The sequence below is a fragment of the Protopterus annectens genome, chromosome 2.part0 (assembly GCF_019279795.1).
Source record: "Protopterus annectens isolate FY-2018-M chromosome 2.part0, PAN1.0, whole genome shotgun sequence".
Taxonomy (NCBI): Eukaryota; Metazoa; Chordata; order Ceratodontiformes; family Protopteridae; genus Protopterus; species Protopterus annectens.
In genome coordinates, this window is record NC_056728.1 from 736,291,570 (window position 1) to 736,306,105 (window position 14,536).

The 14,536-nt window shown below is 39.1% G+C and overlaps 1 protein-coding gene across 3 annotated transcripts in view; it reads left to right on the forward strand.

Moving 5' to 3' along the window:
* LOC122793216 (prostaglandin reductase 1-like) overlaps positions 1-12,858 on the forward strand; it is a 401,739-nt gene extending 388,881 nt beyond the window's left edge. For all 3 annotated transcript variants that reach the window (XM_044061055.1, XM_044061054.1, XM_044061053.1), the window contains exon 10: positions 12,136-12,858. In XM_044061055.1, coding sequence (XP_043916990.1) covers positions 12,136-12,246 — 111 coding nt within the window. In that variant the 3' untranslated portion in view covers positions 12,247-12,858. The remainder of the gene's footprint in view (positions 1-12,135) is intronic.
* Positions 12,859-14,536: the final 1,678 nt, after the last annotated feature.

Below are 14,536 nucleotides of genomic sequence, written 5' to 3' on the forward strand. Positions count from 1 at the left end.
GGTGAACAGAGTGGGCTGGCCAAGGTCTAGTATATTTTACTAGACAGGAAAAACAATCAGGTAAGAATGCAGCAATTAGTTATAAGAAAATGTGTAGGACTGATCTAAACTACATTAATAGCTAACAGAATATATTAGAGGCAGAAAATAAGAGAAATAAAAGAACAAATTTAGATGTTAGTATCTATATCAATATATGCTGGAGGCTGTGGATTTCAGAAATATAATTATCAGATACAAGCTTTAGGAGATATAAGAAGTATAAATGTCTATTATTGGGTGAAGTAGGCTGGGGTGTAGGACAATTACAAAGTTTATGCAAATAAGAAACAGAGGGTAGATTGAAGGAAGAGAAAGGGTCTTAGTAGATGAGAGGAGAGGAATGTTGAGGTAAGCAGAAAGAGGGCTAAACACTCTAGAGCAAACGGCAGGTAGAGTCAGATACTTTGGACAAGTCTGCCTCTAGAGGAAAGGGTCCTTAGCTGAAGATGAAATAGGAGAGGGGCTAAGGCATAGAGTAGTGATGTACAGGGAGCCATTACAATTTAATAGAAATAAGAATGTTGTTACAAACTACAGTGTGTACATACAAAAGTAGAGGGATTGACCTTGAAAGAAGTCTGGGCACAATAAAACAAAATAGGGAATTCCAGATACAACATGCAAGTTTATTTCATGAGACACAGGCAGATCAGCAGATTTGTGACAGGGTGAGTAGAGGGATGTAGCACTGGAATAAAAAGAAAAGCAGAGGTTGTGGTTAGATGTAGATAAGAAAAAAATTATATAATATGATTTCCTTAGCAAAAGCTGATAAATATCAAAAAGTGTGGAAGTAAAATTAACCACACATTTGAGTAAGTAAAAATGGAGAATCTACAGCATAAATCCCTGCTGCTCTGCACAACAATAAAAATCAGGATAACTGAACTAGTGTTAAGGCAGATGACATTAAGAGGTTGGCAATTCTCTGCTGAAGATAATGCAGTTAGTACAATCACCAATAAACAGTAGACAGTTTATACAATTACCAATAAAGATTATGCCATTACCAATATGTGAGAGGCAGGCAGCAGGAGCATTATATGCTCACAAAACATATTAGAGATTAACTTTGATGAGGAATTATACTATCCAGACAACTGGAATAATTAAGCACCAAGATAAATTACAATCTCCAAAGCCACATATTCTTGTGTGCCCAGTAGTAGTTTCTGAAAAAGCAAAAGAGCAGTAACAGTTCGAAAACACCAAATATTAGGAAGTTGGAAAAAAACAACCTGCTTGATACTGTGTTAGTGGCAATAACAAACAGAATGTCAGAGTACACTGCTTGGTGCCATACACTACATCAAAGTAAATAGCTAAAGAAATAGTCACATTTGAAACAAAATACAAAGACAGGTTACATTTATGTTTGCGAACATGAGCTGTAATCAGTTTTGAGAAATAAAATATAAAAGGTAAGGCTGCAGTAATGTAATTAGTAGTATTTGGCTGTCGATATACAGTTAAGCAGATAAAACATTACAGGTACACAGTTCAATTACCTGTCGTTATAACCACTACAGCAAGCCGTTACAGTGGTAGTAAGCTGCCAAGATTTAACAGCTAGAGCTCCTTAAAATAACACAAGCAGCTATGTTTTAAGCACAATTCTCTGAAGTGAATAAGGTAACAAACTTGGCTGCCAAGAATTTATTACAGCAAGACCTGCTTAAATTAAAGGAAACACCTTGATTCTAGGTCACGATACACAGGACTAAGCTTATTAACGAGACTTTCATTAAAACAACAATTCAATGAGCTGAATACAATAACAAGACATACATTTAGGCAAGGGTGGTAAGGAAGAATGATGCATCCCTACCAGTAGTTTACCCTAGACCTAAGCACTTAGGTGGCTTCTGTACATCACCAGGTAACCAGAGCTATGGCCGATTGAGAAAAGACAGAACTAAGAGAAGGTGCCAAATGCATATACAGCATTTTAAATGAAGCATGGCATTATGGGACAGGGGAAACAGATTAGAAGGCCAAACATGGGAAAGGTACAAGGAAAATGCTTAAGAGAGAGGATAGAAGAGTAAAAGAGAGAGAAACAGCAAGAGAGCTGGCCATGGTCTAGTATATTTACTAGAAAGAAAAAGAATCAAGTAAAAATGCAGCAATTAGTTATACGAAAGGGTGCAAGACTGATATAAACTGATCTAAACTACATTAATAGCTAACAGAGTCTATTAGAGGCAGAAGATAAGAGAAATAAAAGAACATAAATTTAGCTATCAGTATCTATATCAACATATGTTAGATTTTTTTATTCAAGGCATAGTCCGTTTTGCCTGTGTAAAACATGGAGCATCGGACACAGCATGCAAAATGCACTACTTTCTCAGAGTAGTGTATATATAGTATTCAACATGCTGATAGTAAGAGTGCTCTACTTTTAGGGGTGTGCTATCAATATTATAATTTACAGGAATATCAGGGTATGATTATGCATTTTTTAGCGTTTAGTCTCAGACCACAGTTTTGGCACCAATCATTTGTCATTTTTAGGCCTGTTTGTAGGATGTCAACATCATTTTGGGATTCAATGATTCCTCCCAGTTTACAGTTGTCAATGCACTTGGTCAGCCAGAGGCCCCCAACACTGGTCTTCACTTCAGAGATGTATATACCAAACAGGAGGGGTCCAACACTGATCCTATCCAGACAACATGTCTCCTGTCAGTAGGCCAGTTAGCTTTCCACCTAATGATTTAGGGTTTTATGCTTAACTCAGTAAGTTTATTTATGATCCTCAACTGGGGGGGATTGTGCTGAAAGCTTTGAACAAGTCTAGATAAGCAGTGTGTACTGTTTTATGCTCACTCATGGCCCTGTTGACTTTCTTGAAGAAGTCCACCAGATTGAATAGGCAAGACCTCCCTTTGACAAAGCCAAATTAGATCTAGTCCAATGTTTGGAGAGCTCCTATGTTTTATTGATGAGGCCCATGATAATTCTTCCCATGGTCTTGCAGATAAGACTGGACAGTCTTATGGGTCTGTAGGTCCCTGGATCACTTGATGGGCCCCCCTTTTGCAGAGGAATGATGATTTTAGTTCTCCATTCCTCTGGGACAAAGCCCGTACAGAGACTGTAGTTAAAGAGTGTTCCTAGTGGCCCTAATATATTCTGTTTCAAGTTGTTCAAGAAGCATTCTAGAATGTTGTCAGGACAAATGGAGGCTGTGGTTTTGGCTTTAGCTAGCACAGTAAAGACCTGTTCCCTCATAATGACTAGTAGGGGGATGGCTGCAGGTATTTCTTTGTATGTGGTAGAAGGGGATGGGAGGGGAGAAGTTTGAACTGAACTTGTTGGCCAGCAGGTTTGCTACAGTTTCAGCTGAGTGTAAGTGCTGCCATTTGTGATTAACTTGACACATTGCTGATTGTTTCCCCTGAGGTTACAAATATGATTAAAATGGTTATCTTTCATCTGGGAGGCTATCTTTGCCTCATAGTTTGCCTTGGCAGATTTGACCAGCTCTCTGATTTGTTTGTTTAGACTGGTGAGTGTATTTTTGCACCATTTTCTCTATTCCTTCTTGGCTTTGGAGAGATTTTTTTTCCTATTTATGCTAGGGGTCCACCAGGGTGGTTTATTTTTGCCAGTAATCATAGGTTTGACTCAGACAGGTACTGTCTCCTCTATGCATCTATGAATGTGGTTGTGCAGTGCTTTTGTGCAGCTCAGAGTAGGCCTCAGTGTCACCTGGGTTTGGAGGGGCTTGGAAGTGTAATAGGCTGTCACTTAGTGTGAGGCAATTGGCCTTAGCAAAGATTTTAACAGGTTTGGAGTTTGATGGGGGTTCTAGGTTAGTTTTAATACTAAAAGAGATCATTTTGTGGTTGGATCTTACCAGGGAGGAGTTAATGCACAGGACGGAGTAGCATCCCCCCCATGTTCATAAGTACTAAGTCTAGGATATTTGTGTGGTGTGTTGCCTTATAGCTTGGAAGTATGGCTACTATGATTTTTAGAGTTATGTTTAGTATGCACAGGGCCACTGAGAGATGCTTTCTGGAGGTCTTGGACATTTGGGTAGATTACAAGTGAGTACCTCTGCATATGTGGGTCTATGTGTTTGTTCCTTAGTGTTTTGGGTGTAATGCTGACAACATGGTTTTCATTTTTCATATGTGTATGTGAGCACTTTGCCTCCAGTTATATTTTGTATCTACATCTCTCATACACTTTGTCTGTTCTAAAATTAAATGGCTGTCAGTGAACAAAAGGCAGTTAGTACACTGCCTCAGGATGCCCATATCTTCCAGGTTAGAAACAAAGATAACAGGAAAGCAGCTGTCCATTATACAGATCCTTAGTGGATGGGAAGGAGTAGGGGAGAGTCACTTAAAGGTCTAAATGAGAGTGTTTAGTAGTATAATGTAGGATGAGTTGCAGTGATGCTACCCTCTGTGCAAACTGGCAGCTCTTTGAGGAGCTTTGAATAGTGGGAGACTATGGAGGGCATTTCCAATAGAGTTTAGAAAGAGTATTTTAAACTACAGAGGTCTGGTTATATACAAGGCACTGGTAACCACTTCTGCATGATGCACAAACATGAGGCTTTTATACCACCAGGATGAAACTTGACTTTTGCACAGTTAAGCCCTCAGGCCAATCAGATAAACACGCATACGCTCCCACCAGAGTGCATAATAAAACCTTCTTAATGTAAAACAAACTGGTTTTCAGCTCAAGTGCGGTGTTACTCCAGTCCACATAAGTAACTTGACACACATTATAGTATTCTAAGTGGCAACACATAAATCACAAAGTCATATCTATTAACAGAAAATATCTGGTTGATAACTGCCAGCATCATGAAAAAAATAATAGTGATACTTAGCTCATTCCTGCTCTCAAATGTCCAGAATTCAGTAGAAATGTCCCTTCCAACTCCCTTAGGATACAGCCATGTAAAGCCAGACATTAGAAAACTTTAGATATAATTGAAAAATGCATCATGTGAAGTATTGATACTAAGCCACACTCTTGTCAGAGCCATTTGAATGGTCAAATCAAGCTGAGAGCCTCCTTCCTGGGGCACCCATCATGCTGCTGGGTGGGTGTGCTGTATTGTAGCAGGGGGCTACATTTTATTTATTTTTTTAGAGCATAGAAATTACACTTTGTTCCTCTAAAAACTAAATAAATTGGAAGGAGTTTCTCCCCCAATCCGTGGGAATATAAAGTAAAGGCCAACAAAGGCAGATGCTTCATTTATGCAATCTCAATGCCCAGGTTGTCAGGAACTGCATGAAATGTGGCTATGATGCAGTTGATACAACCTGCAGGGCATCTGCTATGGAGTCTGTAGGTAGGAACTATGCATATCTAATGATTCAGCCCCTTCTAGAGCATGTGAAAGTGGAGATCCTTGATGCCCCTCTAGATAAGAAGCTTCTGGACCCACAGCTTAGAAGAACTTTAATAAACTGGAGGGAAAGGGTTAAACTACGCAGTCTGTTAAAGATACTTTTTTTCATTCCTTGCCCCAAGATACATTGGAAATGCCCAGTAAAGGCTTAGCCATTTTACCAAAAGATGATCAAATCTCAAAAGAGAAAGAAGGGTCACTACAAAAAGGAGTGGCAAGCTGATCAGAGAGGAAATTCTGGGGGCCCTCAGAGCCATGACAGTGAAAGGGACTAATTATGACTCAAAAATCCTCATGCCTCTCTCAATCCTAAAACCCATAACCCTGCTCCCCCCTGCTCTTACCCTCCCTTTATTTCCATATACCAGGATAGGAGGCAGTCTGGCTTTCTTCATGATGCAGTGGGATGTCATCGCATTGATCACATTGGTCCTGAAGATAATAAAACAGCACTAAAGGTTGCAGTTCCAATAGAAACCAAGATCTCTAGGATGGCATCTGTCCTGTTCCCAAACATCAATAGCATTTCTGCCTCTGCAAATGAAGTGTTTTTAAACTCATAAAGACATATAGAGGTTCTCAGAAAAAGAAAAAGGGGCCAAGTTCTACTGTGCAATGAAATCAGGCTGTTTCTAGCAGTAACAAGAGAAAGGCTATGGAAACTCATTGAATACCCTCTCCAGAGGAACAAATTACTGACAGCACCAAAGCTGAAAATGCTATCTTTTCAGAGCATTTTACTCTTGCTTATTTCACAAGCAATATTGTGACCTTGTATCTAAAGAGAACTTACCTTCACTTTCCAATAGTCAACTTGGACAGGCAGTTCCTAAGATTCAGTATAGGGGAGATATCCATTACCAATTCACCTCCTTTCCCTTTGGTTTGTTTACTGTAGCCAGGGTGTTTACAATGTGGATACAGTACTTGCTTTTTGTAGCACAAAGGGTGCTCACATCTACCCTTATCTGGATGACAGCCTCATTCAGGCTTCATGCATGGTGGAAATCCAGGAGGCTCTGAAAACCACATTAATTTTTTTCTAGCCCCTGGGATTCTCTAAATCATACCAAAACCTACTTATCTCAAAAAGGTAAGTGAGAAGAGGGAGTTATGTAGTTGGGGTAAGTTGTATTTATGATGGAGTAGAAAGCATTCTGCCCAGAAGACAAGAAATTATTTCTGGCTCAATAATTTGGAAAGGTTAGCATCCTGAACCAGATCCTGCCAGAGAATCCTTTGATTTCTGGAATAGATGGATATTTGCAATCGAATGGTCCTCCTAACAGGACTTCACAATAGGAAACTGAAATGGTACCTAAGAAACAGGTGGTGTCAGCATGCCCAGTCACTGCAGTTCCACATGCCATGGTTACTCTGCATCAAGGAAGAAGCAGAAACACATGTTCTGAAATTTAGTCCTGTCCTATGTTATAACACAAGTGAGACAACATTTTCCACTTTGCTCTGTAATATTTTCTTGAGTTTGGTTTCCTGGCCTCCTTCAAAATCTGCAGCACATCCTCAGACAGCATGTGCCTGGAAGGGGCTGAGTGCTGAATCATCCACACTGTTATGTCTAGTGTCTGTATGTTTGGATGAATCCTCTTGTTCTGAGTTAAGAGATGTCCAAGTTGAGGCAACAGGGCCAGTTTTTTCACTTCTGGCTCAGTAGCAGAGGTACCAGTGGAGCCTGGGCCAATTGCATGCCTGCTCTGTCCTCCCACATAATTTGTAACATACTGGGGTTAAGGGAAAAATACAGAAATACTCTACCCAGGATATGGAGAAGGTATCTGTTGGCTAGGCCGTTCAAGCTTGTATGCTGAAATAATATTTGCTCAGTTGTCTCTTTTCAGGAGAAATAAAAGATATCTACTTCTGTCGCACCTATTGTGAACTTTGTCCAAGAACGTGTCCCCATTTAACATTCATTTGTTGGTGTCCATTTGTGCTCACAGTGGTAATATGCACAGAAGGTGATTGTGTTTTCCCACTTGCTTGCTGATGTACCACATCACCATGCTACTGCCTGTCTGTATTTGCAAGGTTCCATTTTGACAGGCAGGTTTGATCATTTGATTGTCAATATTACTACAGTTATCTGTTATTTTGATGTGATTCTTTCTGGATGTACTGTTCCGAGACCCCTTCCCAGTAAGATCCTTCACATGCTCCTGCAGGTCATGACTGAAACGGTGAGAGTCTGAGAACCTTGACCCATTTTGAAGGAAATATCCAGATTTATTGAAGCTTTCAGATTGAATTGCTGTAACTTAACTCAAGAGCCTTACCAGATATGCAGTGCATTTCTGGAGGAGTAGCACATGTTGTTGATTCTATTTGTTTGTCAATAACTTTGGATATATTGGCACTGTTGACAGTACCACCTCAATCATTTAGTGCAGGATGCTGTTGACAGTAATCAGTCGTGCAGATGAATTTGGTGCAGATTATTCCTTTAGTACTGGCTTTGTAGGTGTTTCTTTGTCAGTTAAAGAATCAATTTCTACCCATGTCTCACTGCCCATAGCATTACTATATAGTCATGCACAAATCATTTTACTAATCTAATCCTCTTAATAATAATCCACAGAGAACATATATCAGGAAAAACAAATCATATTTCGTCTATTAAACTGCAGACATTAATTTCAGGTCTTTTTCTCTTCCACTTCCTCCTACTAATGTTGTCCTCTGATTTTGCAGATAATTACAGGGAGATGGAATATGTAAAGCCAGACCATGATGGTCTTGTCTGTGACATCAGTAGGTGCAGAAAATGGAGCTTTTGGGTTGATCAGACTAGAACTACAACTCTCTAAAAATTTGTCAGTATGAAAAAATGTCCAGAGAAGGCCTCTTGAGTCTTCTTACCTTTAATGCCTTCCTACCTGATAAGATTCTGCCAAAACACTCAGACAAGGTCCTTACAGTATCCAAAACTATGTTTATGTGGGCAGTGGAAGTAAACAATGGGTACTGTTCCAAAACAAGTTACACATGGGGTAACACACTCTTACAGCCAGAGGTACAGGTTTTAAATCTGTACCTCTGCCACCAATAAATGTAATGGACACCAATGCTTTTGTCACGTGATCCTCACCATTGACACCACTATATGTAAGGAACAGGGGTTATATACTTTGATCTGCCAGCACTAAAACTGAGCCCCTGACATCAGCCTCAGATGGGAGTAGCCCTTTAAAAATTAGCTCATTGGCAACACAATTAGCATATATTTAATGGTTCCACAAGGTCATCTAGCCTCGGGCACATTACACAGAACTCTTTTGTACCCTGGTGGTAAATCATGTGGCCATAATGGCTGCATGCTGTGAAACCAGAGGCCTTGTTGATAATTAATACTCTGAACAGGTAACTAACTAAGTATGACACCAAGCACTATGACAGCTTTAGCAGTTACATAATTAATAACAGTTTAAACCAATGACTAATACTTCTATTAGGAAGGTAGTCCTTTAACAAGAAACAATGTTAACAAAACTTTCTTGAGTTATAACAAAATTGCCTAACTAGGATTGGGAAAAAAAGGCTAAAATTACTTCATAACAAATCACTGACATAAACCACTAGAAAAAAGAAGTAAATTATTATGCACACCCTGATCTGTTTCCATTTAAACTGGAGAGAGAGCTCATCTGTATGCAACTGATGGCAAATGAAATCTGTGGGATGGAAGGAGGGGCAGTGCATTGTGGGAGGCAGGGGAGAAGCTTGAGCTGTGAGACTATATGTTTTATGTTCAGTTACCTGGAAGTAACAAGTCCTATAAGTTAAAGTATAAGGACATGGATAATCAAGATTGATAATTATAGTAATATATAACTACATTTTTAAACGGATATCTTGCCGAAGAAAAAAATCTAACTCTTCCAGATGAACATTTCCTGACTGATTTGATTAAAATAGTTACCAGGCCCTGTCTCCATTATCTAAATTTGCAGGAGACAACAGCATACAGTTACTCCTTGTGAAAAAAACAGATAAAAAAGGGAGTTATAAATGGATGGATAGAATAGCAAAACTGGTAACAAAAAATAAGAACACTAATGCAGTATGAAAAGCAATCCATAGACAGAAGTGTCCAGGCAAGCACTGAGAAAGTGGCTGCAAGCTCTGAATTCTTAAGAAAGAGAGTCTTTCCACCTAATTTCTGGAGTAATGTCTCATAATGAGCCTACTAAAGACATACGATTAACATAATTCTTTCAACTCAGCTTCCCCTCAGTAACTTAGAGTCCATGGTACTTTTTGTATAACTCAAATTAACAACAGATCCATGACTGAATGATGTTAATTCCTTAGGCACAGAAAAAAATGTTTCAGTTACGTGGTGTGATGCCTTCAGCAACCAGAAATAACTCAGTAATATTGCCTAAGTGCAAAGTAAGTGTGTGTGTGTGTGTGTGTGTGTGTGTGTGTGTGTGTGTGTGTGTGTGTGTGTGTGTGTGTGTGTGTGTGTGCGTGTGTGTGTGTGTGTGTGTGTGTGTGTGTGTGTGTGTGTGTGTGTGTGTGTGTGTGTGTGTGTGTGTGTGTGTGTGTAATACCCTCCCTGTGCAGAAAAAAGTTAGTTTCTTTTTCAGTTTCACCTTTTAAACCTTAATCTAGCCTGGAGGCCCCTCTCAAAAAATGTAAATTGTTCGGTTTACACCCTGTAGTTAAATACAGCTCTGCAGGTGCTTGTCCTGTGCAATCCTTCTAGATAGAACATTGTTTTCCATATCTGCTGAACATTTTCTGATTTATAGCTTTGCTGCATTTCACGAAAAAAAAATCTGTAGCAATCGTAAACACTTTTAATAAATTTTACAGAAAAAAATTACAAGTTTTGTCCTTTTCACATTACTGAAAAAGAGTTGAAAGTTCTGTCACATTTCTATTTCACATCTGAAGAATACCCATACTTGCCTGAGTTTATTACAGCTACCTTAAAGCCACCCAAGCAGGTACACTACTCTGTATTTCAGATCATGTGCGCTGAGCCTCCTCTAGTCATTCATGCAGATGAAGGATTCCAGGATAGAGCTCCCAAATTCAAAACAGGAATCAGGTCCACAGAACTGAGGGACTTGGAATGTTTTCAATTGCATTGAGCACCATTGGAAAAGTTTGGTCTATGGGTGTAGCCCATTACAGTCCGTAAGCAGTCTTGACAGTGCAACACTACCTACATGTGGGAGCTGTCATGTCAGACATTAGTTGCTGTATAGTATGTAGCTTAAATATCTGAAGTACGGTACAGGTGTAGCTGTGCTAAGGGCTGGTGGAGGGAGAAGAGACCAGTCTGGTGGAGGAGGTGGAACAAGGCACATGTGTGATGTTGGTCTGTAGGGCTGTCATGTTTGTACAAATGGAGACCATTCCAAACAACTTTATTTTAAAGTTTATCTGACCCGTAATAATGTATGCATAACAAAGAGTTCACTGTCATGCATGTAGTGTTATGGCCAGCATGCATGTGGCACTGTGGTGTTGGCCATTTTCAAAGACTATGAGCTCCAGCTGCATGCCAGAACTGGCAGCTGTGACTATTCAGGGATCACTGGAAATGCACAGTTTAAATACCAAGCAGAACTTATTGTAAAGTGCATCACCCACACTAAACCAGAGGCCATTGACAACCTTTTGGCCTGACAGGTTCAGCTTAAACTTCTCCCCCTAGTAATCCAAAGAAAATGCCACATACCACAATCCCCCCCCCCCAAACAAAACTAGGGAATAGGTTATCAGTTCACTTTCCAGGGCCAAAAACACTGCAATGATGGGCCCATTTTACATTCCTTTTCCTCGTGAAGGATCATGTGTTACATGCTATTTGATGCTCAGTCACTAGAAATTGAAGAAGATGAGATAAAGAATTGTAAATGCAAAACTGTTCATTTGTTTATATAGTCATGTGTCTTTCCTTAATGTCTTATATAAACAGAAAGAAGTGTTTAACAATGGATGGTATACAGAGTCACTGAATTTTGGAAGAGCAGCTTGTACCATATTGGCATATTTAGGGTCACACACAGTGCAGTCAGACTGAGGTTTTCATGCCTTTATGTTTTACCCATCCATTCATCCACAACTCCTTTATCCCATTTTTTAACACGGGGTTGGGGTGTCACTTCAATAGTGACAATCATCTTGAGTCAAGGTTTACACCACCGGGTGGCTAGTCGTGCCACTGTACTTCATCCACACTGCACACTCACATTTACCCTCACACTTATGGTCAGTTTAGAGTGTGCAGTTCACCTATTGATTGTCTTTGGAATGTAGAAGGAAACCAGAGCACCTGGAAGAAACCCACACGAACACAGGGAGGACAAGCAGAGTCCATACAGAAGGCACCCCAGTCGAGAACTGAACCAGTGGAATGTCTTGCTGTGAGGTGACAAAACTATCTGTTGTGCCACTGTGCCACCCACTTTTTTATTTAACCACCTGACTGCATTGTCAATTTTTAATTTTATTTATGCTATAATACTTCAAGGAGAAATGAATGTTGCAAGTTTTCCACTTCTTATGGAAATAAAAGAGTTGAATAAAAGTGTCATTATTTTATATCAATTCTTGCAGTACATTTGTTTTCCATTTCTTGCATCATTACAGTATGTAATTTCTTTACTGGCAGCTTACTACATGCCTAAAATATATATGGTAATTGGTGCTGTATTTACTATTCTTAACAGGGAAAACTCAAATATCATGAACACGTTACACAAGGATTTGATAACATGCCAGAAGCCTTTATGGGAATGCTGAAGGGACAGAATATTGGAAAAGCTGTTGTGAAGATTTGATAAATGCCAGAAGGACTCGAGAGAAGTGAAGAAACTAACGAAATGTTACGAAATAAAACAATGATGGAATCTGAGACTGATGAATAGAGAATGGCATGATGTCATTCCTCGTGAAGGGAAAATATGTGTATGATTCTGATTAACCATGCTTTGCAGGAAAAAATACAACGCTGCTAAGGTTTAAATGTTAAATCTGTAACCTGTGAAACCAGAACTTCTACTGCCTGTCCCTCCAGGTTGTAGCACATATGGAACAGTTTTGCAATGGTGTTCCATCACAGCTGCTGCAGGGCAAGTCATACCCACAAATGTCACCATCAGAGAGGATGTCATATGAATTTATGTATTGGACAGACAGCATTATCACTAACCTCATAAAGTTCTCCCCAGTCAGAGATGGAAGCTATTTGACAAGAAAGTGAAATGTGAAGACTTCTACCCTGTTTGTTAGGAAATGTTAAGAAATGGGTTCTGTTTCTACCATCTGCTTCTGATAAATATACTTGCAATGTACGCATGAGAAATCGAGCCATACTGCTGACGTGTTTCAGAAGACTAATTTCTGCTTTTGCAGCTTTAATAAAAAAGGCAAAATTGTCTTTTGTTCCCTTATCTTTTATGTGTGTTAATTTTATAATTTTACTGGTGTTTTATGTGTTACAATCATTAAACTAGTTGTTGGTAAGAGAATCAAAATTGTCTTACTGTCTCTGCACTTTTTTTCATAGTTATAGCATTCGCATTGTTGAGAAAAATATCTACTGCAGTCTTTCAAAAGTTAATATGGCTCTCCTCTATCTGTCATAGGTTGAGAGGCCTTTGCCATGACACCAGCCAATGGGAGTATCTTTGTTATGTAATGGAGACATTTCACACATCTCTGCCCCTATGATAGCAGTAGCAGAGCCCATTGAGCCTCATGCTGCTCTTCCCATCCTAAAGAATTATGTTTTTCTGATTGCCACATACTCTCCACATCTAAGCACAAAGAAGCAGAGGACTCCTAACCCTTATTTTATTTACTTATTTGTTAAATGTGTAGCTGGTCCAAAAGACACTTTTGAGCCACAGCCCTGGCACAAGATAGCCTGGTTTAACATAACACAGCCCAGTATACAGAAAAAGTAAAAGTGAACACATTAATAGTACAAAACTTGGTTATATAAGAAAAAGTCACAGTGGTATAGTGAGATGACTTAACATGGTACATTTTTAAAAATAACATTGGTAATTATCTGTGTAGCATGCGTAAGTAGAAATGAGGATAAGGTAAAATTCATAATGCATTCTTAAACCTATGACAAGTGGGATGATTCTTTCACAAGAGAGTGCATTACATGTTGCTGGAGCCATTTTGGAAAAATAATCCCTTAAGAGGATGAAGCAGGAAACTGAATGCTACAAGGGACATTGGACTTAGCTGATAAGATCTTGATAGGTATTCTAACAATGTGGAGTGCAATTCAGTTATCAAGGGGATGGGGCATTCAGACACAAAGCCTTATAAATTAGCAAAGTGAAAAGCAGCATGGCTCTTTCAGAAATAGGAAAGACGCTAACAGTTTTGAGAAGAGTGTTTTAAATATAGATAGATCAGATATATAGATACAGATATATAGATAGGGATATATTGGAGTGAATACTTTTGGCCTGTTTTGTCAACATCTGTTAAGTCAACACAATTTGGTCGACTAAATAGATGTTGACAGGTGTGCGAGATTACACAATCCCCGGGGTTGAAGAACATGCCCTTTCCCTGGTATTGTGCAATGCCAGAGTATACATTGTGGGTACAAAAACAATGTTTTTCACCACAGTTTTTTTTAGCTTCATGTATTCCTTGTGCATGTGTGGTGATGTTCAACAATGTTTCATAGGTTCATAGGTTCATAGGTTAGTACTAAGCTAACTGCCCTTGCGAGCCATTGGAAGCCTAGCCAATTATCCCTTGTGAGACTCAAACCCTGCACCTTGTGTTTGTAAGGCAAACACCTTAACCATTAGGCCACCCTCCCAACCCCCCAACCCCTTTGCAATGTCATCATTTTTTTGTTGATTTTAGATAGAGACAGTGGCATCTGTGCCATTCAATTAAGGTAGGTAAATGTATATATATATATATATATATATATATATATATATATATATATATATACATATAAATAACATAAAAACAAAGTACCAAAACCACCATGGCAATAGGTATAAAATGAACTACTTTAATAAAATAATATAATATTACACAAATAAAAAGACGAGCGGCAGCGCTTTCAGGTAAAAACCCTTTTTC